Source organism: Geotrypetes seraphini, chromosome 6 (genome assembly GCF_902459505.1).
Source record: "Geotrypetes seraphini chromosome 6, aGeoSer1.1, whole genome shotgun sequence".
Lineage (NCBI taxonomy): Eukaryota > Metazoa > Chordata > Amphibia > Gymnophiona > Dermophiidae > Geotrypetes > Geotrypetes seraphini.
In genome coordinates this window covers 167,724,404-167,750,297 of record NC_047089.1, presented here as the reverse complement: position 1 = coordinate 167,750,297, position 25,894 = coordinate 167,724,404, and the positions used below count along the sequence as shown (strand labels likewise).

The 25,894-nt window shown below is 42.5% G+C and overlaps 1 protein-coding gene across 3 annotated transcripts in view; it reads left to right on the top strand.

Annotated features, from left to right (window-relative positions):
• GLRA2 (glycine receptor alpha 2) overlaps nt 1–25,894 on the top strand; it is a 154,390-nt gene that overhangs the window by 43,826 nt on the left and 84,670 nt on the right. For all 3 annotated transcript variants that reach the window (XM_033947534.1, XM_033947535.1, XM_033947536.1), the window contains one exon: nt 25,160–25,383. In XM_033947534.1, the coding sequence (XP_033803425.1) occupies nt 25,160–25,383 (224 nt within the window). The remainder of the gene's footprint in view (nt 1–25,159; nt 25,384–25,894) is intronic.

Genomic DNA, 25,894 nt, shown 5'->3' with positions numbered 1-25,894 from the left:
CATTACAATCTGCAGCGAGTCAACGGATCACAGAGGGAGATAACAGCTGAAAGAAACTCACGGGCCACAGGGGTTTAGAGCTGAAAGAAACTCAGAAACCATCCTTGGAGCTGCTTTGGGAAGCCATATACAGTATTAGCTTAATCTCTCTCTTCTAAAAATTTCTAATATGTTTGTGTTTGACTTAGTTAAAGATTCAATTGTGGGACAAGGTCAAAGACTGGATCAGCAATTAACAAAAATTGAGAGTAGAAACTAAAATGAGTGAGGTTCAAGTACTGAATACTGCATTTATTAAAGAGAAAAACTTTGACATGCAAAATGGAACATTTGGAAAATCATGTCAATAGGAAGAATTTAAGATTTTTGAACTTCCTTAAGTCTATCCTAATATCTCCTATGGACATAGCAAGACGATACTTTATGCAGAGACTACTTTGGGCTCCTTTTACTAAGGGGCGCTAGCGTTTTTAGACCGTGCTGCATTGCCACACCCACTAACCCCAAGCTACGCACCAAGAACTAATGCCAGCTCAATGCTGACGTCAGCGTCTATCACACGCGGCAATGCAATGCTAGCGCAGCTTAGTAAAAGGAGCCCTTTGTCACCTTGGTGAAAGCATACTATCTTTAGGGGGTTTTGATACTATGAGAAAAGATAGACACAATATGGCAGGAATGAATGTCACAGTTTCTAGAATCCTCTTTGGAGGGAGTCACCCAGCGGGTGACTTTGGTAGTCTTTGCTCTGGAAAGTGACTGCAACAATATACTGCGTTTGTACTTCAGAAATATAGACCAGCTGTTTTTTGGGTCAAAAATTTGTATATTTCTTGATTTGTCTAGAGCTAGACAGACCCGGTGTCAGAAGAGATGAGGATTCAAGTTCAGTTTTAGGTGGACTGAAGCATTATACACTGGGAAAAAATAGCAGGCAATTGTAGAATCACCAGCCTTATGTCTTATTTATAAGATCTGGAATACTTTTTTTTCTTTGTACTTGTATGTATGGCATTATTTCCTTTTTGGATCCTCTAAGAATTTTCTTTATATTTCTTGTGGATGAATCTTTAAGATTAGATTTTCGTTCTTCTTCTTTTTCTATTATTAGTATATATGATGTTTCTTTCAAATGCTATTGTGGTAATTATAACTTTAAATTGTTGAATTAAAAAAAGAAAAAGCTGAGCGCTGAAGCTATGCATATGAGCAGAGCCCAGTATTTACTTTCTTGTTTCTCTGTATTCATAATATTGGCAGACCGTAATGGAGAAAGTTTTGTTAAATTTGATGCTGTCCAGTTTTCATGATGATTTTATCTTTGTTGTTGCCAACTGCTGTCTTTAATAGCTGTTGGAGTATTTTAAAATTGTTTTGACCATGTACATCAATTCATGTGTCTGAAGCTTGCATTTCAAAGGAAACACATTTAACTTTTATTAAGGAAACGTTGATTTTCTTTATCCAAATCGTCCGTACTAAATTCAGAAGGCTTAAGCAAAAGAAAGCAATAAGAACAAAAGTGACATCCTTTATCCTCATGAAAACATAAAGGAATATCCAGCTCAATATTGTATTAGCTTCTAATTAGCCTTAGTTTGCACAAGGTAATAAAGTACTTCTTTAGCTTTGAGAAATGACCCAGCTGATATTCAAATCAATTTAAGTAGGCAGAAGAGACTCCTGCCTGTTTAAATCACTTGTGGCCGCCTAACCAATATTCAGCGGCATTTAAGCGAGCAGTGCTGCTGAATATCGGCTCTGACCAGCCATGTTTGAAGTGAACAGGTTAGGGGTGGTACAGGAAGCAAAGTTGGAGAGGAGCTGGCAGTTATGCTGGAAATAGTGCTCAGAAGCAGTCCTAAATTCTCCCAGTTAGCTATGTGGATTTTGGCACTGAATATCAGCTGGCACCCATGTGGGCATCAGCCAGCATTGTTCTGGTGTCCTTTACTCCCTCCGGGTGAGTCCCAGAGCCTTTCCCATCCACTTGGCAAGAAAGACCCCTTCCCATAGGTCCCCCTTCACTGTAGTGATACCCTGACTACCTCTTAGCTCCGCAGCAAAGCAAGCCCTCCTCCCTCAGGTCCCAATATCCCCTTCCCTCCTTCAGTATCAGCAAGACCCAGACTCTTCTCCCACCTCTTATTCCCAAAAGACCCCCTCCCAGCCCCCTTACCTATATTTCCTGGTGGTCCTGTACGGGTGATAAAGCAGGAGTAAACCCAACATACTCCTGTCCCTAGCAGGTGCCTCAACAAAATGGTTACCATGATGTTTGACACTATTGTTATTTGTTTGTGGTGGTTGCCTATTTTGAAAATAAAGATAAAGTTTAAAAAAACCCAAAACCATAACAGTCTATCTGGGTAAATAGACTAGATAGGATTATAGAAAGTAAGGGGGAGGAGCCAGCTGTCTTGGTACATGTGGGTATCAATGACATAGAAAAATGTGGGAGGGAGGTTCTGGAAGCCTAGTTTAGACTCTTAGGTGGCAAGCTGAAATACAGATCCTCCAGGGTAGCATTTTCAGACATGCTCCCTGTTCTACATGCAGGACCTAAGAGGCAGGCAGACAAGGGGGAACCTATTTTGAAAGGATGGACTCAATTTTAACCAGGATGGAACCAGGGTGCAGGCGCTAACATTTACAAAGGAGATAGAGCAGCTTTTAAGCTAAAATGTGGGGGAAAGCCAACAGTTGCCCAGGAGCACATGGTTTGGTGTGGACTATCTTTGAAGGATACTATTTGAAAGAGGACATGTAGGGAATTTCAATAAAGAGATTTCAGCAATGGTGAAAAGAAGTCAGGAGTGTTTAAAGGGAGAGCAAAGGATACAAATTATCCCTGTCAATTTCTAAACAGCCTGTAGATACAGGAAAAAAAACCACAATTTGAAGGGTTTGTATATATAGTAAATGCTAGAAGCCTAAACAATAAGATGGGAGAGTTAGAGTATATAGCAATGAAGAGGTAGATATGATAGGCATCTCAGATAGAGAGTGATGCGGGGACAAAAATTAATCCCTGTCTCCTCACCGTCCCCGCATTTTCATTCCCATCCCCTCACCGTTCCCTCAGTGAAGTGCATTTTTCATCCCCATCCCCGCAGTTTTCATCCCTGTCCCCTCCCTGTCTCCACTGTCTTAATTTTCTTCCCCACATCTCCCTGCTCAAAGCAGAAACACGATTTTCTGCAATTTTACGAGCCTAGGGCAGGGGTGTCAAACTCAATCACATAAGGGGCCGAAATCTGAAAAAAAAAGGCTAAGTCGCCAGGCTGAATTTTTAATCAAGATACTTAGAGGTCCTTTTATTAAGGTACACTAACTGATTTAGTTCACGCTAAATACACACCTTAATAAAAGGACCCTTAAGTGACTAAGGCTTGGTCTTAGTAGAAGTATAGGGTTACAACGTCTCCAACCCCATGCCAGCTCTGTGGTATAAGCAAAATAAATAAAAAAGACTTCCTCTATCTTTTAGGACCTTGTTCACGCTCGCTGTCTAACACCAGCTCTGGCAGGATACACATGTCAAATCTGACATGTTGTAATCACAAAACAGAAAATAAAATTATTTTTTCTACCTTTTGTTGGTCCCAGGCTCTGGTTGTCTTCTGATAACTCACTTGCCAGGGTCTCTTGCACATTTGGCATTTTCTTCTTTCTCGGTGCTAACCATCCAGCTTCCATCTCTGTCTTCCCCTTCCGTTTTCCTTCCCTCCCACAGAGTTCTGACATCTTTCCTTTTTTTCATCTCCATTCCCGCACCTGCAGCGATGGACTCTGAGCAAGTGCGAAGTGATGCATATGGCAAAGAGGAACCCAAACTATAGCTACGTGAAGCAAGGGTCCGCATTAGGAGTCACTGTCCAGGAAAAGGATCTAGGTGTCATTATTGAGAATACAGTGTTCCCCCGGTTATTCGCGGTCAGTGGATTGTGGTCCCGGTCATTCGCAGTATTTTACGACCGCGAACTGCCGACCAGTAGAGGACAGCTGGAGAGGCAGGAGAGAGCAGCCGGAACGCCGGCGAGTGTAGGAAATCATTCGCTGTATGCTCTGACCACCTCTTCCTGCACTAAAGTCGGGCCTTACTAATCAAGAGCTGCTTTGACACGCAGCTCCTGATTGGTAAGGCCCGACTTTAGTGCAGGAAGAGACGGACGGAGCATACAGCAAGTGATTTCCTTCACTCGCCAACGCTCCGGCTGCACTCTCCTGCCTCTCCAGCTGTCCTTTACTGGTCGGCAGTTCGCGGTCGTAAAATACTGCGAATGACCGGGACCACGATCCACTGACCGCGAATAACCGGGGGAACACTGTATTCTCAATAATGACACCTAGATCCTTTTCCTGGACAGTGACTCCTAATGCGGACCCTTGCTTCACGTAGCTATAGTTTGGGTTCCTCTTTGCCATATGCATCACTTCGCACTTGCTCAAATTAAACTCATTGATGATCTAGCCATCCCATGGATTCCCTCACATGCTTTCTGCTTCTGATGTGCCTGATAAAATCTGTTGCCTTGAGCCTGTATAGGTATGTGCGACTCACAAATGGAAGATTAGATTAGATTAGACTACTCTTTCCAAAAATACATTACATTACATTACATTACGGATTTCTATTCCGCCTGTGCCTTGCGGTTCTAGGCGGATTACAATATAGAAATTATCTGGGCAGTTCCAGTAGAATTACATTTCAGGATAAGGGTAAGTTACAGGAACAGTAAAGGATTATGATACTTCAATTTCACCGAAGATAATACATATCACAGAAGATAATACATATAACAGAAGATAGTACATATCACAGAAGGTAATACATGTCAACTGAATCGAGTTAAATCGGGTGTAGTGTAAAAGAGTTACAGTACATTCTGGATCACAGACAAGAGATACTATAGGTGGGTGTTTCCAAAGGCATTGATTGGGGACTCATTGGGTGGTGGTTAGAGTGATGGGAGGTATTTTTTGAACAGTAGTGTTTTTATTTCTTTACGGAACTCTTTTATATCTGTTGTTTTGGTCAGAAGTTTTGAGATGTCAGAGTCTATTTTAGCTGCCTGTGTCCCCAGAAGGTTGTCGTAAAGTTTCTTAAGACGAGTACCGTTGAGGGGTGGGAAGGTGAAAAGGTTCTGTGTTCTCCTTCTTTTGGGTGAGAGGTAGTAGTGAAAACGGTTGTTTAGGTAACTGGGTGCTGTGCCGTGGGTTACTTTGAAAATGAGACAGTAGAGTTTGAATTGTGTTCTTGCTTTTATTGGTAGCCAGTGAGATTCTAAGTAAGCATTGGTAATGTGGTCGTGTTTGCTGAGTGAGTATATGAGTCTGAGGGCTGTATTCTGGATGGTCTGTAGTTTTTTTATTAAGTTGGTAGGGCAAGGTAAGTAAAGGCTGTTGCAGTAGTCTACAATACTTAGCACAAGGGATTGGACAATGATCCTGAATTGGCCTTTATTAAAGAATTTTCTGATTTTTCTTAGATTTCGCATTGTGAAGAATGCTTTTTGGGTGATTTTATGGATTTGTGTTTGCATTGTGCAAACTAGGACTAGAGAACATATGATGAAGCTACTAAGTAGTAGATTTAAAACAAACCAGAGAAAATATTTCTTCACGCAACTTTTAATTAAATTCTGGAATTTGTTGCCAGAGAATGTAGTAAAATTAGTTAGCTTAGCAGGGTTTAAAAAAGGTTTGGATAATTATTATGGTGGCCTGGGGAAATCCATTGCTTATTTCTAGGATAAGCAGCATAAAATCTGTTTTATTACTTGGGATCTTGCTAGGTACTTGGGACCTGGGTTGGCCACTGTTGGAAATAGGATACTGCACTTGATGAACCTTCAGTTTGTTCTAGTATGGCAATTCTTATGAGTAAATGGGACACTGAGGGAGGTCAAGATCATAGTGGAGAGACTGAATGAATTCTTTGCTTCAGTTTTTAAGGAAGATGTAAGAGATCTATGGTTTTCAAGGGTGGTGATGTGGAGGAAATGAAAGAATTCTCAGTGAACCTGAAAGAACTCAACCATGAAATTGCTTTCTGTTGTTAGTAATCTATAAACTGTCATTAAAATCATCTGTAGTAATTGAATACAATACAATTCTTGTATACTACATAGTACCGCGACTGCTCAATGTGGGAAACAATACATAAGAAGTTGGACAAGATTGGATGGTGGTCAATGTAATTCAAATTTTTTTAAAGGGTTTCAGGGGAAATCCAGGAAATTACAGACTGGCAAACCTGACTTTAGTGCCAGACAAGATAGTGGAAACTATTATAAAGAATAAGCTTACGGAACAAATAGACAAACATGGTTTAATGGAACCGAGCCAGCATAGGTTCAGCTAAGGGAAATCTTGCCTCACCAATTTGCTTCATTTCTTTGAAGGTGTGAATAAACATGTGAACCAATTGATGAAGTGCATCTAGATTTCCAGAAAGTTTTCAATAAAGTTCCTCATGAGAAACTCTTGAGAAAACTAAAAAGGCATGGGATAAGAGGCAATGTTCTGTTGTGAATTGGGAAAATAGAGGGTAAGGTTAAATGGTCATTTTTCTCAATAGAGGAGGGTGAACAGTAGAATGCCACAGGGATATGTATGAAGACAAATATTATTTAACATATTTATAAATGATATGGAAATCCAAATGATAAGTGAACTGATTAATTTGCAGAGGCAGAAGACACAAAACTATTCAAAGTGGTTAAAACACATGCAGACTATGAAATATTGCAGGAACACCTTAGGAAATTGGAAAACTGGGCATCCAAATGGCATTTGAGAAATGTAGAGAAATGAAAAGTGATGCACATTGGGAAGAATAACCCAAATCAGTTACCAGATTCTAGAGTCCACCTTAGGAATCAGCACCCAAGAAAAAGATCTAGGTGTCATTGTGGACACTACACTGAAATAGAAACATGATGGCAGATAAAGGCCAAATGGTCCATCCAGTCTGCCCATACGCAGTAACCATTATCTATTCCTCTCTCTAAGAGATCCCACGTATCTGTCCCAGGCTTTCTTGAATTCAGACATATGGCCTCTTTTACAACAGCCCCGAAGCCCTTTAAATCTCTATGGGCTTCGGGGCCGTTAGCGCGGCTTTGTAAAAGAGGCCGATAGTGTCTGTCTCTACCACCTCTTCTTCCATGCATCTACCACCGTCTCGGTAAAAAGAGTATTTCCCTAGATTACTCCTATGCCCTCTTGTTCCAGAGCTTCCATTCAAATGAAAGAGACTCAACTCATGCACATTTAGATCACATAGGTATTTAAACGTCTCTATCATATCTCCCCTCTCCCGTTTTTCCTCCAAAGTGTACAGATTGAGATCTTTAAGCCTGTCCCCATACGCCTTATGACAAAGACCATGCACCATTTTAATAGCCTTCCTCTGGACCGACTCCATTCTTTTTATATCTTTTTGAAGGTGCGGCCTCCAGAATTGTACACAATATTCTAAATGAAGTCTCACCAAAGTCTTATACAGGGGCATCAATACCTCCTTTTTCCTATAGGCCATACCTCTTCCTATGCACCCTTGCATCCTTCTAGCTTTCGACATCACCATTTCAACCTATTTAACCACCTTAAGATCACATACAATCACACCCAAATCCCACTCTTCTCTCTGTTCTTTACCCCCTAAACTGTACTGTTCCTTCGGGTTTTTGCAGCCCAAATGCATGACTTTGCATTTCTTAGCATTAAATTTTAGCTGCCAAATTTCAGACAATTCTTCAAGCTTCGCCAGGTCTTTCTTCATGTTATTCACACCATCCAGGGTGTCTACCCTATTGCAGATTTTGGTATCATCTGCAATGAAGCAAATCTTACCCGATAGCCCTTCAGCAATATCATTTATAAAAATGTTAAAAAGAACAGGCCCAAGAACAGAACCTTGAGGCACACCACTGATAATATCCCTTTCCTCAGATCGATCTCCATTGACCACTACTCTCTGACTCCTTCCACTCAACCAGTTCTTAATCCAGCCCATCACTTTGGGACCCATCCCGAGGGCACTCAGTTTATTTATCAGACATCTGTGTGGAACACTGTCAAAGGCTTTGCTAAAATCTAAATGCGCCATATCTAGCGCATTCCCACTATCCAATTCTCTGGTCACCCAGTCAAAGAAATTGATCAGATTTGTCTGACCAGACCTATCTCTAGTGAATCCATGTTGCCTCCTGCCCTGTAATCCACAGGATTACAGAAACTATCATTCTCTGTTTTAAAAATGTTTCAATTAATTTGCTTACCACAGAAGTCAGACTTTCCGACCTGTAATTCCCTACTTCTTCCTTACTTCCACTTTTGTGGAGAGGGACCACATTTTCCCTTCTCCAGTCTTCTGGTACCACTCCCGACTCTAGAGAGTCATTGAAAAAGTCAGTCAGCAGAATCCTTTGTGTGGCGGTGACCAAAAAGCAAACAGGATGCTAAGAATTATTAGGAAAGGGATTGTAAATAAGGCCAAGAATATTATAATACCTCTGTATCACTCCATGGTATGACCTCACCTTCAACACTGTGTTCAATTTTGGTTGCCCTTTCTCAAAAAAGATTCAAGGAAGAGCAACCAAAATGATAAAGTTCCTGGAGGAAAAATCCATAGTTTGCTATTGAGACAAATATGGGAGAAGCCACTGTTTGCCCTGGGATCAGTAGCATAGAATGTTGCTACTGTTTGGGTTTCTGCCAGGTACTTGTGATCTGGGTTTGGCTACTGTTGGAAAAAGGATACTGGGCTAGATGGACCATTGGTCTGACCCAGTATAGCTATTTTTAAGTTCTTCTGTAGAGTATTTGAAAACTCTTTCTATTGGTAAAAGAACTCCTGTTATTTCTTTGACTTCATGTGGTTGTCAGGACCTATTTTGCTTTGAATATAGCTGCTTTTTGCATCCCTTCCCCAGTGACTGCCTAGTCCTGCCTAAGAATTGGGCCATCCCTATCAGTGGCACATCCAGAAAGCTAAACCAGGTAGACAAGATCCAGAACTGCTTTCAAGGTGAAAATGTCAATGCAGAGAGATAGATATGGGGTATTTCAGATCATGGAAGGAGAACAGATTACTCAAAGAATGAGTGTAAAGAGATAAGAGCTCTAGAGTACCTTTGTCAGACCTGCTAACTATAATGAGACAGAAGTGGAAGAGGATCCACCAAACGATATGTGAAAGGTGAGATGGGGAGAGATGAAAGGATAGCTAAGAAGAGAATCGTGGATTTCAAGAGAGAACAAAGTATAAAAAAATAGGTCATGATTAATGATAAAAAGAAAACTGAAACCACACACTAGATGAACAAAACATCTCCCCAAACAATAGCAAAGTGCACCAACCCAAAAGCAAGAGCTAAAATAGTCTATATACTTCTATATTAAAGAAGGAGAAAAAAAGACTGCAGTGATAGTCTAGTTCAGTTTCTCAACTTCTTCAAGCCAAATACCACCTAAGCCTAGCAAATACCAACCAAGTACCCCAACCAAGCTCCACCCCAGACCCACCGAAGCTCCGCCCCTCACTCCACCCCACTTAATAATAGTACTAAATGTAATGTGTATAACCACAAAATTACAAAAGCACACTGTACGCACAGATAATGTTAATTATCATTTATATTCGGGGGGGTGGGGGGGTTTCCAAAGAGGTCAAGGCAGATGACTAAAATATGCAATCAGTAATAATTATAGAAAAATAGAAAAATATAGAGCAAAATATAGACAGCAGATATAAATTCACAAAACTGACACATTTTGATCACTAAATTGAAAATAAAATTATTTTTCCTACCTTTGTTGTCTGGTGATTTCATGAGCCTCTGGTTGCATTATCAATATTTCTTCCTTTCTGCCTCCTGCACGCTTCTTCTCCTCTGGACCCCCATTCCCTCCCCCTCCCCCGAAGCCAACTCGTCCACAGAAGCTGCAGGGTCCACTGGAAATCCCTGCCTGACCCCTCCCCCTGCCCCCCCTGCTGAAGCTGCCGCCACCGGGGATGCCTCCGTGCCTCCAATTGCACACCTGCTGCATCACCCTTACCCCTGAAGCCGACACGCTCCATCCCCCCCAGCATCAACTCCATGCAAGGGACGGGCCATGGCGCATGCAGCAGCTGGCCCACAAGCCTTGCCCTCGACATCAATTCTGACATCAGAGAGAAAGTCCCGGGCCAGCCAGGCAGTGATTGGCTGGCCTGGGACTTTCTCTCCGACATCAGAATTGACGTCGGGGGGAAGGCTTGTGGGCCGGCTGCTGCACGCGCCATGGCCCGTTCCCTGCACAGAGTTGCTGCTGGGGGAATGGAGCATGTCGGCTCTGGGTCGGCTTTGTGGGTGGGGGGTGGTGCAACGGGCATGCAGACAGAGACAGGGAGTCATCCACGGTGGCTTCAGTGGGGGGCAGGCAGGCATCCTTGCGGGAGGCAGGGAGGGACCCCTGGTGATGGCCAGGCCATGTACCCCCAACAAGTGGCCCATGCGTGTTGAGAAACAGTGGTCTAGTTAGAACATACCTCACAAAGATTCAATCATTTGTCAACCCCCACCCCCTTCCTTTTTACTACCCAATTGTAACACTTTACTATGTCCTTTAATTATTTCAACATTTTCATTTTCACACAGTTCTAAACAAGCAAGGAACTTATCTGATGACTCAGCTTTCTTGACAAAGCCATTCCTTTCCCTAATTAAAGATTCCTTAGGAGTAGGTTCCCAGCAAGAGCAATGAATAAATGTTCAGTGAGCTTTGGAGTATGTTTCTGCTGCTTACAGCTGGGTGATGCAAGTGACTATCAAAAAGCCACTCTGCTTTCCTCTGTTAGGTACTGCAGCCTCAGTATGGAACACCCAGGGAGGATCTCTAATGATAAAAAGGAACAATTGTGTTGCAATCTAAGAAAAGGTACCAAGTCTTAGTGCACGCTTACATGAGAAATGAGGCAATGATGTCAGTTGGGTTCTATTTATCAGATACAACTATTTGTTAATTGAAACGATCTATCTCTAGCAAATGAGATGATAGAAAGATGTGGTTTGTTGCATTTGAATCAGCATCTTCATGATTACTTAGCCAGCTGACTAAGTTTCTAAGACTTGCTCCCTTTTCTTGGATTAGGCCACAAATAGATGGAGGGTGAGGATTAGGTAGTCACTTCTAGCCTTTGCTATGGACTTTGGCAAGGGCTGCCTGAGTGGAATAAAGAGGGCAAAAGTCTGACTGTGATGAATTGAAAATGCCTTTAAATTAAAGAAATTCAAGCCAATGAAGCCATACAGCACGATCAAATAGGAGATATAAGAAAGAACCAGGAAAATAGGGGGCAGTTTGTATCCAGTAAGAAGTTTTAAAGATTGATGTGATCATAACAAGTTTGAAGTTAGCAGAAACATTTGCAGTGGAAAGTGATAGGATGAAGGGATGTTAGTAGGGGAAGATACTGCTGTGCAGATGTATAGGAATGAGATCAAAGAATGAGGTAGTGAGTTTGGAAGAATAGAGTAAATATGCAATTTTCTCCTCTGTGATTTTAGAAAAGGAAGAAAGGGTAACAGGGTTTGAAGGAAGGGAGGGAGAATAAAATAAGGGAAGGATATGGAAGGGACCTAGTGGAGGACCTCTGTGAACCTTGTCATGGATGTCCTCAGCCATACACTGAGCAGAAAGTGAAAGGAGGTTGGAGATGGAGGCACTTTGATGAGGAAATCAAGTGTGGCACAGACATGGTGAAATATGGAGGTAAGAGAGTTTGCCAAAAGGGCATAGTCTTCTTGTTTGGCAAGAACAATGACATACTAGAAAGGGGTTAGCAAGAATTTGAAATGTATGAAGTCAAATGTGGGGTTTTAGTCAAAAGTGCTCTATAGAGTAGGCACTGAAATATAAGTAACAAATTCTAGGGGCCAGCCAAGGCTGGAGTTTTATTGCAGAATGGAGAATAGAAAGTGCAAGGGTGTCCAAAGCAGAGGGGAGTACAGTGTTATGGGAAGATGATACCAGATGGAAACACAGTGGATAAAAGAAAGGTGAGGCAGTGGGGAAGATAGTGAGAGGGTAAATAGCCTGAAGATTCCTAAATGGGTTGATGGTGATTGAATGAAACCCTGGGGAAGGGTGGTTAAATGTGATAGTGGTCAGACAGGGGAAGAACTGGAGAAGTTGGAGAGTAAACAGTAGGAGAAAGAAGGCAATGGCCTTTTTGGTGAGCAGTGATAGTAGAGAATAGCTGGAAGTTGAATAAGGATGTAACCACTGAGGTCATTAGCATGAATATTAAAATCCTTAAGAATGAGAGAAAGGGAAGATGGTTCAAGAAAAAAGGAAAGCCAGGAGTCAGTCATTGAAAAAGGAATAGGTGGGCTTATCCGGCAGTTGATAAATTACATTTACTCGGAGAGGAGTAAATAAGCAGATGAAGAGGACATCAGAGGAAGAAAAGGAATGTAACTGAGTTGAAAGAAGGGGGTTGAAATCTAAAGTAGAGGGAATGTATCAGCCTGACACCATCACTGTAGCCAATTGGGCAAAGGAGCAGGGCAGGAACTGAAACAAATTCTTAAGAGAAAAGCCAAGTCTCAGAGCATGGATGCAGAATATGAGAGAGAAAGCGGTTACAATTGTAGCAAATCTTTTTGGAGATAGCATGGACATTCCTCATGGCACATGAGAAGATGGAAAAAGGAGAGGAATACAAAAAAGGTTGGAGAGCTGCAGTTTGATCTGCACAGGTGGGATGAGTTTTTATTTGCAAGGCTGGGACTGGGATTGATATCTCTAGTACAGAGAAGGAGCAAAAGAGTAGGAAGAAGGCATGATGATAGCAAGAATGATGAGATATGCTCAGACAGAATGGAGATGGCCAAATGAAACGAAGAAAGCTTGAAGCTCAAGGGTACAACTGAGAATTGAAGGTGGAATGGTTGGTGACATGATGAAAGTACACACTAAGTAGCCTGGTGTTGAGGTATATAAAGTGGTTGAGTAGTGTAGTAGAGCCTTAGAAAATAGAACGACAAACATAGGGAAATGATAAGATAGGGTATATGCTAGGGTAGCAGAAGCAGAGACTTCAGTGGTCAATGTGGACCTGAGAGGAATATGAAGATGGATGCAGTATGGGAGAGCAGTAGCAGAGGCCCGAGTGGGTAGGGATGGACCTGAGAGGCACCTTGGAGTCAGAATGTCACATATGAATGTCCATTTCTCATTTATTTTAGTACCTCAATAAATAGAAAAAGCTATTATCTCATATTTAAAACACTTATTACAAACTTTCAATATAGGGCTCCTTTTACTAAGCTGCGTTAGGGCTTTAACGCGTGGAATAGCGCACGCTACATGGCATTAGTTCCAGTCATGGAGGGCGCAGTAATTTCCTGTGTGCGCTAAAAACGCATCATACATACAAACAAAGAAAACCCTCCCTGTCTGGGAGGGAAATATGGACATCAATTTCAGATGTCAAAAAACATAAATTGAGCTTTCAAAATAAGGGCCATATTAACATAAGTACATGTAAATCTCTTATTTAAATGATTTTCAGTGGCGCAAAGTCCTTTGTGTTAGCTTCATTGTTTTTTTTAATGCAAGTTCTGCTCCAACTTCCCCCTCCCCACTTTAAAAAAAAACCTGTTCTTAAAGGTAACTGATGAGTAATCTAGACAGAACTGGGCAAGATTCCCAGAGATGCCAATTGCTGCTTTATAGTGACCAGGTTTTTTTTTTTGGTTTTTTTTTTTTGGGGGGGGGGGGTTAAGTTGAGTTTATTTTATCTGTCCCAGGTAGGCAGAGAGTGCTTTTGCTAATGACACATTAATTGTTAATTATAGAAATGACTGTGCTAATTATGCAGTGATATGTGATAGTGTGTCCCAGAATCTGTGCTTAAGAAAATAATTTGCTTTACTTAAAACGCTGTGGCATAGCTGAATGCCTAGTCAACATGAGCCAAGAAAAATTCTCTTGAATTAAACAACTACCCTCAAATTCTTTAATGCGGCTCAAAATTGCGTGCATACATTTGGGTGCGTGCCCAATTTGCACACACAATTTAATTGAATCATGAGCCAATTAGTGTCAATTAGCCACTAACAATCAATTACTAGTTCTAATTGACAGCAATTTGCATCACATGGGCATCTGCCTAGTTGGTATTCTCTAAAAATGCATGCATATGAGGGTAGTTTGAAATGTTTGGTAAAAGAAAAAAAAAGCAAGTTAAACAACGTAGTATCCATCGAGGGCTATATACGTAGTCCAACGAGTTTCCAGTTTTCTCATAAGCTATTTTTCCTATGATACATAAAAACTGGAAACTCGCTGGACTAAGTATATAGCCCTAGATGGATACTACACCAGATTCTGTTATAAAGCACCTAAATCGCCAGCTGCCAACAAAACTGCGTGTCAGTCATGCTTAGGCACCATTTACAGAATTATGGTTAACGGTGCCTATCAGAAAACATAGACATCTGCAATTAAGCCAGGGTTTTACTGGCTTACATTGCAGACGCCTAAGAGGAAGATTCTCAACATGCTTTTAACATGGTCGCTAAACCTGCTCCAGTCGGTTTAGCAGGGCAGTATTCTACCAGACGATTATCAGAATGGCTCACCATGGTCTTTTCCGATCTTTCTAGCAGTCTTCGACTCTGCCATGCAAATGTAGTACAATGAGGTCATTAATTTTAAAATATTAGTAAAATGTGCTCATTAATATTAAAAGGAGCACTCTGGGCGATTCTCTATCATTTTTTGGCAGGGTCTGAGCTGTTGTAGCCTTACTTTCCGAACAGTGCCTGAGTGCTGAATGGCTCAGGCACTGACAGGAACATAAGAATATAAGAAGTTGCCGCTGCTGGGTCAGACCAGTGGTCCATCGTGCCCAGCAGTCTGCTCCCGCGGCGGCCCCTAGGTCAAACACCAGTGCCCTGAGACCAGCTCTACCTGCATATGTTCCAGTTCAGCAGGAACTTGTCTAACTTTGTCATGAATCCCTAGAGGGTGTTTTCCCCTATAACAGCCTCCGGAACAGCGTTCCAGTTTTCCACCACTCTCTGGGTGAAGAAGTAAGATTTGACAGCTCAGACACCCCCCCCCTCACACACACACACACACACTCACACACACACAAAATTTTTTAAAAAATAGAGACCCTCAAATCAAAGATTGACAGGAGGGACTGCCACTTTAGCCCACCCCTACGGACAACCAAACACCCAACACCCCCTGGCAGCAGGAGGGATGCCCACTCCCTCCCGACAACCCCCACCCCATACCTTAAGCATGAAGGCCATCCAGAGGGATGCCTAATCTCTCCTGCCATCAGGCCCGCCTCTTCAAAATGGCAAATCTTCCCCTTCTCGGAGGGGCCTAAGGCTCTGATTGGTTAAGACGCCTAAGGCCCCTCCCACAGAAGGGGCCTTGGGCTTCTGGACCAATAAGAGACTTAGGCCCCTACCAATCACAGCCTTATTGTTTGATTTTATTAATTGTGTGAGTTATACTTGTAATTCGCTGTATATGAACAATTTATTTTATTGCTACCCACACTGAACTGCAGGGTAGTGTGGGATAGAAATTGGCTGACCGGGTCTCCAGTCCTCGGAATGGCGGGCCTAGGGACTGATTGGCCCAGGCGCCTAAGGCCCTACCCATAGGAGGGGTCTTAGGCACCTGGGCCAACTGGAATTGGGCCAGATGCCTAAGGCCCCTCCTATGGTGAGCCAATGTTAAGGCAAGGTATGGGGATGTCCAGGGTTAGGGGGGGCCGGGTAGTGGGGGGTTATTTGGGGGTTTGGGAGCATTTAGGGGGTTCACGGGGGGTGCACCTTTGGCAGGAGGGCTTTGGCTCCCTCCTGCTGGTATTCACTGGGTGGGGGAGCAGTTCGGGGGTGCCATCTTTGGCAGGAGGGCCTGGGCTTCCACCTGCCAGTATTCGTGGTGGAGGGGGCAGTTCAGGGGTGCCGTCTTCGGCAGGAGGGCCTAGGTTCCCTCCTACTGGTATTCACTGGGGGGGGGCAGTTCGGGGGTGCCATCTTTGGCAGGAGGGCCTAGGCTACCTCCTGCCAGTATTCGTGGAGGGGGGCTTGGGGATGCCGTCTTCGGCAGGAAGACCTAGGCTCCCTCCTGCTGTTTTGTTGAGGGGGTGGGTTGTGCCGTTGGCAGGAGGGCTTGGGCTCCCTCCTGCCAGTATTGGCGGGGGTGGGGGGGGTTGGGATCTGGTTGCTGTCTTTGGCAGAAGGGCCTGGGCTCCCATCTGCCGGTATTGTCGGGGAGGGGTGCAGTTTGGGGGTGCACGGTCGGCAGGAGGGATTAGGCTCCTTCCTGCCGATATTTGCGGGAGGGGGGGAATTGGGATACCATCTTCGGCAGGAGGGCTTGGTATCCATTCTGCTGGTTCAGGGTTTTGTTGGAGGGGGGGGGGGGGAATTGCAATCGCACCAGAACAGATTAAGCATCTATCCTGCCGTGATCGTTGCAGTGGGGTGTAGGCAGATTGCTGGGGCTGCTGAGCAGCTCAGTGGCCCCTATTCGGAATTTATACCTCTTTTCCTCTTTTGCCTTGATCTAAGTCAAAACGTATAAGTTCCGCCTGGGTGATCTCCCTAGACTTTTAGTTATACTTGCAGTACAACTAAGTCTCTCACCCTTTCCTCTCCTCTATAAACATCTCTTTTCGCTCTAGGCCAGGGGTGGGCAACTCCGGTCCTCGAGGGCCGGAATCCAGTCGGGTTTTCAGGATTTCCCCAATGAATATGCATTATAAGCAGTGCATGCAAATAGATCTCATGCATATTCATTGGGGAAAACCCGACTGGATTCCGGCCCTCGAGGACCAGAGTTGCACGCCCCTGCTCTAGGCGTTCAGAGGCAGGGTAAAGGCCTAAGCTTTGATTATTGGTACTTGGATGATCTGTCTTTTTGATTGTCCAAGTACTGATTTAGGCTACTTTTTGAACATTTTTTTTTTATTCAGAGCCCCTAAGGCCCTAATGCTCATGCGAAGGCCCTAATGCTGCTTGATGAATTCCCTCCTTACAGTATAAAATTACCCCAAAGATGACCTTTTCAAAATTTTCACATACTTAACCAGAAAAATTCTACTCGGTCTTTGTTCAAAAATCATTTTGCTTTTTACTTTCTCATATGAGTTTCCACATTTAGGAATTCATTTTCAGAATCATTTTTTTTATTTATTCAGAAGTAGATATTCAGATAGACCAGGATAACTTAAATTTTAGCTGGCAGGGGGAGAGCAGGGTGTTGTAATTTAACTCTGGTCTTTTCCTCTGTTATTTCTATTATAATAGAGAATATTTTGAAAAGAACTTCCAAGTCAGAATTGGGATGTCCTGCTCATAACGTCCAAAGAAAAGTCCATCTAATAGCCATTTTTGAATAGGAAATACACTGGGATTTCCTATTCAAATATACATGAGAATTTTATTACACTGAAATCTTCCAAAATTAACAGCCATTTTCCAAAATAAAATATTCAAAATACGAGCGCCAAAAAAGCAGGCACAAAAATTTCTGTCATCATTTCTACAAAAATGGACGCACTGGTGCCTCTGCAGAGCAGAGGGGCAGCCTAGTGGTTAGTACAGTAGACTTTAAACAACAGGATCCAGGTATAAATCCCACCACAATTCCTTTATATGTTATAGTAAGCCCTCCAAGATGAGATAAAAACCTGCTGTACCTAAAGGTACACCTCTACAATAGCCATTATGCTTGCAGGTATCTTATAAATTCAGATACAGGAGGTATTTCTATGTTCCAGGAGGGCTCACCTATTTAAACATAAATTAAATAAAGAGGAGGTTTTAACTGGATCCTGCTGTTCAAAATCCACTGCACTGACCACTAGGTTACTCCTTACATTTGCTTGCTACTGTATTAGAAATGGCCATAATGTCTGAAGCTGTCATATAGCCTGGTATCCACTGTCACTTTCACATCTTAAGAGTGGGAGGGGGGCCAGTAACCATTGAGAGATGAAGAAGGGGTCATGCATGCTTCCCTTCTGTGGTCAGCTGCTCAATAAGTGCAACTTTTTGTACCCTGGATCTGACTGAAGCTGGTCTAGATTTTTTTTTAAAATCCTTTTTTGCAATGGACATTTCGGCTCATTCCATTTTCACCAAAAGACACCCTAAATTTAGACACGTCTTAGTACCACCCAAAATACACCTCCAACACACCCCTTGCTGTTTGGATGAGCTGCAGTGTAAATTGTTCAAAATTCTGCCTTTTAAAAATCACAATTTGGATGCTTTTCAACAGATGGACATTTTTTGGTCATTTTGAGCTGTCTATATTCTTCAAAAATGAGTGCCTTTTATAAAACCCTCCCCCAGCTGGCTCGCGCTGTTAATGTTTGGCGATCATAGGTTCCTGAGGAAGGGATTGTGTTCCCGAAACCAGGCTGGTCGAACCTGGTCTCCGGTGGCTTTCCATCTGCCCTACGGTGTGGCATCCGGTGGCTTCTTCATCTGTTCCACCCCCACCTTTGGATGAACTCTTTATTTCATCAGCTAAGTTTTTGCTTTTTGATTGATTTTTTTGGCTGGGGGGGGGGTTCTCAGAGTGGTCGCTGATTGTCTGATTAGTTTTGCTTGATTAGTTTTGCACTTTTATTTGTGTGTTCACTGTTTTGACTTCACACTTTAGATGCCCGATGATGGTGTGCGGGTGGTGGTTTATGACCCCCTCCTGTAAGCTTTAGCGTTAGAGCATTGTCTCTTCTCGCTGTTCCTTCACACTGAGGGCACCTATATCTGTCCTTTATTATTAGTGATTGATGCACTTATTTGTGCTGTGTTTTAGACACGGGTCTTCAGCGGCCACTCTCTGAACCCTTGACTTTACTGCCTTGTTGTGGGTTTCTATTTTATAAAACCATAGCACAGTTTTTAGCACCGCCCGCAGCGATAACACTTCTGACGCTCATAGGAATTCTTCGAAGCTGTTACCACCACGGCTGGCACTAAAAACCGTGCTATAGTTTTGTAAAAGGGGAGGAGCGGAGTTAGTTATCAGTGCTCTGAAACAGAAGGTGAAAACTCAGGAATCCTGGCTCACAAGGACCTCTCCATCTGACAGCTGGCAATTTCTAGTCAAGGTTTTTTTTATCTTTGCTTAGATGGGGGGGACATATCAGCTTGTTGCAGCAGGGTGAAGGCAGTTCTGCCATGGGACATAATGCTTCGTTTAGTCCAATTACCCCATCAGTGAATTCCATGGTAAGTTGGATAATGGCTATATTGCCCTCCATGGATCTGTCATCTGTACTTGATTTAGTATATCAGTTTATCTGACTTCATAGGCTAGTGATCTTCACAAATTGTTTAAGAATGGGCCACTTTGGATCTAAATGAGGTGAAGGAGAACCATCAAATATCTTCCCCTGCAAGGCCTTAACACCGATGATCAGTGTATGTCAATGACCTCCAACACACCAGCTTGCTTTCAGATTCTTTATTGTATATGTATCCTCAAGAAAATGGGTATTCCAAATAAATTCTCTTTGTCTATTGAGAAATGCCTTGCCCTTCAAGTATGAGGCTCTTCCTCACATTCCCTTCCTCTTTTCTATCATGAGATTTGGTAAAGAGATAGAACACAACAGAAAAAAGCTAGAATTATTTATACTCGTATATTTATTTACCATATTTATATGCCACTTATAAGGGGCTGCTGAAAAGTTCTCAGCCCAACCAATAAAGTTGGGGCAGTCTCCATTGAGTGCTATGCACTTAGGGGGAAATTCTGTATAGAACACCAGGAACCAAAGTAAAGGCAAAATACATTTAATGGCTTTAATAGAAGCAACTGTGAGCAATTAAACATATCATTTTTCCTCATAGTTCCTATGCAACACAATGCATTTGTTGTATCATTCAACTAACTTCTGCAGAGAATAAGTTTTTGGGCTGCTCCCAAAGTCAGGTGAGCACCTTTTCCTTTACTTCATCATGCTTTGTTTTTTGCTCTTCAGGTCACAGTGATGCACCCAAGTCTCATCACCGGTGACAGTTCTCTCCAGAATACTCAGATCTTCTTGATACTGTCTCAGGAACTAGGTCACAACCTCCACACGTTGTTGCTTGTGCAGATCAGTAAGCTGTTTGGAAACCTATCGTGCGCAGACTTTCCTGTATCCCAAGTAACCATGCATTATGGCAAATATAGATCCATAGCCGATATCCAAATTTGCAGCCAACTGAGACATCGTTATCTGTTGGTCTTCTCTAATCAAGGTATCTGCCCTGTCAACATGCTCTTGTGTACGCAATGTTGATGGGTGACCAGAATAACCTTTGTCGGTTACACCTGTTCTTCCCACTTTATATCGTTTTACCCACTACAGGTTACACTCCCTCTGCCCAAAGAAAACACACTACTGCATGTGGTTTTTCGATGGTGCAATCTTGCAATGGAGCGTTCATGTTTCTGACCTCATGGCTGCCACACGATTGAAGGCCAAGTGCTGCACTATTCGTGGACAAACTATACAGCAAGCTATGTACGAGTACATATGTTGCATTTCACTAGTTCTTTAATTTTTGATTCACCCTTATATATAACCCAGAAGCGTACATGTTGCCTTTATAAAATAGGCTTTCTGGATGTCTCACATAGAGTGTCCTGTTATAAAATTAGGTTATATGTACTAATTTTTCTTCCCTGGACCCTATAAACTACATGGGAATCCCTCCTCAGATGCTAAAAATCTGTGTATTGTGAAAATAATTCACAAGCTTTTAAAAACACAGATCAGTTTTCAAGCAATTTATTTAAGTAATATTTTTTGCAATGTAATTTTCCTTTGAAATTTTCTGAATGTGGATTCTGGGCTGCATCTACTTGCATTTATTGATGTGATTGCAGAACCGGTTGGACAAGAGCCGAAATAGCCATTACAGTACATTCTAGCAGGAAAGGCATGGACGCTTAAGGAAGATCTTTATTTATAGCCGACAGTATCATTTAATTAATTTGCATTGCTTAGTCAGCAGCTACTCCCTTATCATAGGTAGGGTTTGGTATGGCAAATATATTTGCTACATAGAATGCAGTAGGGAAAAGTTGAAAAGGCATTTTGAAGATAGCAAGGATTGTGAAAAAGGGACTCAAAAATGTTAAAAAAAAAATGCAGTTTCAGGCCCTGGGGTACTTATGTATGTGATTAGTTGAGGCCTTTAATTTTTAATTTAAGACCAAATTATTTCTTACTTAAAATATACACAATAGATGTTTTCAAAATGCATAATACAAAAAGGAGATGAATGCATTTCTCAGTGATTTTTCTGTTCAAAAATGTGCTTTGTTTAATGCTTTTTGTGCCACTGACATTTCAATCCAATCAGCAGCTGCTAAAAAAAAAAAAAGCAAATAGTAAGCAATTTTGATCCATAGCCAAGCAGACATCAAATTGCAGAGGAGTGGGTAGTTCATTTGCTAAAGCAATTATGTGTACTGGGGCTAAATAAAGGAATCCATATAGCACTGGGAAGAAAGGCCCTGTCTTACTGATTTACCTTTACATAAAATGAAATGCAAGGTGCATCAAGCATATAAGAAAAAAATGATTGCACCTCCCTAGCTTTCTTTGTCCTTCAGATTTATTTCTACTGAACAGACACTAACCTTAAACAGGCTATTCCAGCTAGATGGAACAGCATCTATAAAATATTAGCACAGGTAAGAACATAAGCAGTGCCATACTAGGACAGACCGAAGGTCCATCAAGTCCAGTATCCTGTTTCCAACAGTAGCCAACCCAGTTACTAAGTACCTGGCAGAAATCCAAAGAGTAACAACATTCCAGAACTGAGAATGTGATGTCAAAATACCCAAGGCCGGATTAAAGGGTAGGCCCAGTAGGCATGGGCCTAGGGCCCGAAAGGGTCACCACCAGAACCACCCTCCCTATTCTGCCGCTTTTCTTAACCAGCAGTGGCAGCAGCAGACCTTTAAATCAAAAGTGTCCAACCCGCGGCCCAGCTTGTGCTCCCTCTCGAGTCCCAACATGACCTTCACCCTTCCTTTGTTCTGCGCCTCCCTCCGACGCGCGTTTCGTTTCTGGCCGGCTCCCTTGCTGCCTGTTCAAAGCCGCGGGTGTCGGCTCCTTGCGTGATCCACGGCTGCATCAGAAGCGTTCCCTCTGATGTTACGCCTGAAATGGCCTTCCATCACGTGCCCATTTGCTCAAGCATCTTACTGTTACTGTAACAGATTCATCCATCATTGCTGGCATCAAGGAGCATTTTGAATATTTAATAGGCACTTATTTTCCTGTTCATCCACTATACTGTGTTGGTTCTCTTCTACACCCAGATGACTTAAAAACACAGGCAAACAAATCTTTGTGAAAGTTGTACCAAAACCAGATTAAAAACACTATATATGATTTACAAACAAAAGTCGAATAGAATAGTGTCCCTTTTTATACTTTAATAAAAATATTTCAGTATAAAATAAGTGTTTGAGGCTTGTGCAGATGAGGACAGAGCCCATGGGGATGGGGACAGAGCCTGCTGGGACGGGGCGAGGATGGGGACAAACTTTGACCCTATGTCATTCTCTAGCCAGGGCAAACTGGGTTGCAAAGGTTTAAATGTATGTTAATTATGCAATTTTGGACAATCAAGATGAGATAGATGGGAGTGTGTGGTGCAGTGGTTAGAGCTACAGCCTCGATACCCTGAGGTTGTGGGTTTGAATCCCGCACTGCTCCTTGTGACCCTGGACAACTCACTTAATCCCCATTGCCCCAGGTACATTAGATACAGTGGGAGCCCACTGGGACAGCTAGGGAAAAATGCTTGAGTACCTGAATAATTTGTAATCCACATAGAATTGTAGGATATGTGGAATATAAATTATTTTTAAAAAAAGAATAAATTCCCTCCAGTTTCAAAGGTTTATTATTTTTTTTATGTATTATTATTATTTTGTAAATCAGAGTTGGAGGTTTGGTCAACAAAACCAATCTCTCACCAGTCTCTGTTCTACAGAGCTGACACACTGCCAGTACTATGACAAAAGTCCTTGCAATTAGCATCTTTTGTATTCCACTTACCCTAGGATCTAAATTTGGAATGAAGAAGAAGTTCCCACAAAGGGTTTTCTGAGAGTTTGCTGTTCCAGTACCCACCTTACTTAGGGCCCCTTTTACAAAGCTGCAGTAGCGATTCCCATGTGGCAAATGCAATGCAGCCCATTCTATTCCTATGGGCTGCGCCGCATTTGCTGCATTGGGACTTGCTACCATGGCTTTGTAAAAGGGGCCTTAGGGATCAGTTGTCAGTGATCTCATTCAAGACGATAGCTAGTAGAAAAGCCCATCATTAAGGCCTCCTTTTGAGTTCCTATGAGCGTCGGGAGCCGCTCATAGTGCGGGTGGCTCCCTGCACTAGAAACTGCTATCGCAGTTTTGTAAAAGAGGGGGGTAAATGATGAGAGGAGATGGTAGGGTGCAATGCTTCATCTCCTTCCTTTCCCTTCTTTCCTTATCGAGCTGCAACCTATTCATTCTTCTTATTCATCCTCTTTGTTTCTCAGTAGCTCCAAGACAATGTTCACCTTCTGCACTTTATACCATCACCAACACCAACATGCTGTATTCTCATTTTAATATTGTACTTCGCTGATTGGCCACCTAGAATTCTTTTGATTGTGGCGGTATACAAATATAAAGTTATGTTATGTATTTTTGACTGGTACAATCTATGCTCTGTGTTGATCATGTCCCATCTCCAGTGCAGTCTTTGCCTCCACTTGGTGATCTGTTTGCAAATGTGACAATCTCCCTCTCCTGATCACAGCTCTTCACCCTCTGATCAAACCTCCCTACTTCCCCCACCAATCATCGTGGTCCTACTAGCTTTGTACCTGATCACCAGTGATCTTGCCAGTAGTCTCCAAAATGGCTGCTCCTAGTGGTAGTCTTGCACTATTACCACTAGGGGGTCATGCTTTCTAACTTTAGATGTAGTCATTTACACCATGTCAATGGCAGGTGTAAATTGGCACATATACATGCACCAAGTGGTAAGCATAACTGATAGTATTTTTTAAGTTACACACATCATTGAAGACATGCCCATTACCCATCCATGCTCCATCCATGTATATGTTATATGCTATAGTATGTAGGCCAGGGCTATTCAAATGGGTCCATAGGCTAGATGGGTTTGCAGGATATCCTTAATGAATATGCATGAGAGAGATTTGCATATAATAGGGGTGAAAGGCCTGTCATGTATATTCATTAGGGAAATTCTGAAAACCCAACTAGCCTGTGGACCCATTTGAGTAGCCCTGATGAAGGCATTGCCTTATACAGTGACACCTAGAGTACATTCATGTGTAACTACCAATTAGTGGCATCTATGTGGCAAGCATGTGTAGGTGCCAATTTTTAAAATTACCTCCTATATGATTATTAAGATATTTGTATCATTTTTATGTGACTAAATCAATCACCATGTTGGGTGTCTGTACATGTATTGATAACCTATGGTAATGGGTTTTGCACGTCAGAATGAAAGTAGGTTGAGATATATTGCCATAGCAATCAATCCTAGAAATGAGAAGGTTTGCATTTGTTTGGTATACCACTGCATAATGGTGTAGTAAGGGTGGGTTCCACCCTGGGCACCATCTTCCTCTTCACCCCCGTGCCTTCCCTGCCCCCTCCTCCACTGCCACTCGTGCAAGCCACTTCCCTTCCCCTGTACCTCTGTAACATTCCTCGCATGAGCAGCAACCCCCAACCTGCTGTGGTGCAAGTGTTGGCTCTTCCTCTGATGTCACTTCCTGGATGCTGGCACGCGACAGTTGGGGGTTGCTGCTAGCACCAGGAATGTTACAGGAGTACGGGGGAAGGGAAGGAGGGGGCAGGGAAGGAGTGTATGGAGGTGGGGGCGGTTGCCTCTCACCCTCGCTATGCCACTGCACTATTTATTTTTTCACACAACGGTTCTTTTATCACTTAGTCTGCATCTGTAAGGGGTACTAGTCATAGTACAAATACTGTACAGATAAACTAAAAAAGCAGAGATGTAATGAGCCTGACATGCTGGACTCAGATTTCTGACTTTTATGCCTAACATTTCTGTAGGACTACAGGGTTAATATTTTTTTGAGGCAACAATGGAACGATCCTCGGTTAGCCTACAGTGAGTACCCGGATGACTCCTTGGATTTGGACCCTTCCATGTTGGATTCTATTTGGAAACCTGATTTATTCTTTGCGAATGAGAAAGGTGCAAACTTCCATGATGTTACAACAGAAAACAAACTGCTGAGGATTTTTAAAAATGGGAATGTGCTGTACAGCATTAGGTAAGTAAAAATATTTAAAATATCTTTAGCCATTCTTTTTTATTTATTTGACACATTAATCTCCTGAATCTATAAACTTGTGTGTTCAAATGTATGCCCAGTATGCAAATTTGCATGCACACTTTATAGAATAAGGTCAGTTGCCTGAGCAAGTCAGACAATTATTGGCTTATCACTATTCTAGAAGTTGTGCGTGTAAATTCTATCACACCCAACTTCTAGGGGGATATGGATCACTGTTCCCAAACGAAGCCGGAGTCCTCCATGCACAGTCCTGCCAGTGGGTGGTGCTGTTTCACTGGTATTCACTATTTTCAATGATTGAAAACATCATCACCACTGGCAACAGTGCAATTGGAAGACTCCCACTCAGCTTAGAAGAAACACTGATATGGATGTGGGAGGGGTGTAGGAGTTCAGCCTACAAGTTAAATGTATAAGTTATAGAATACTAGGAATAGAATGTTTGCCAACAGTTAAGCATGAGCACTTACATTAGGCTTTGATATGG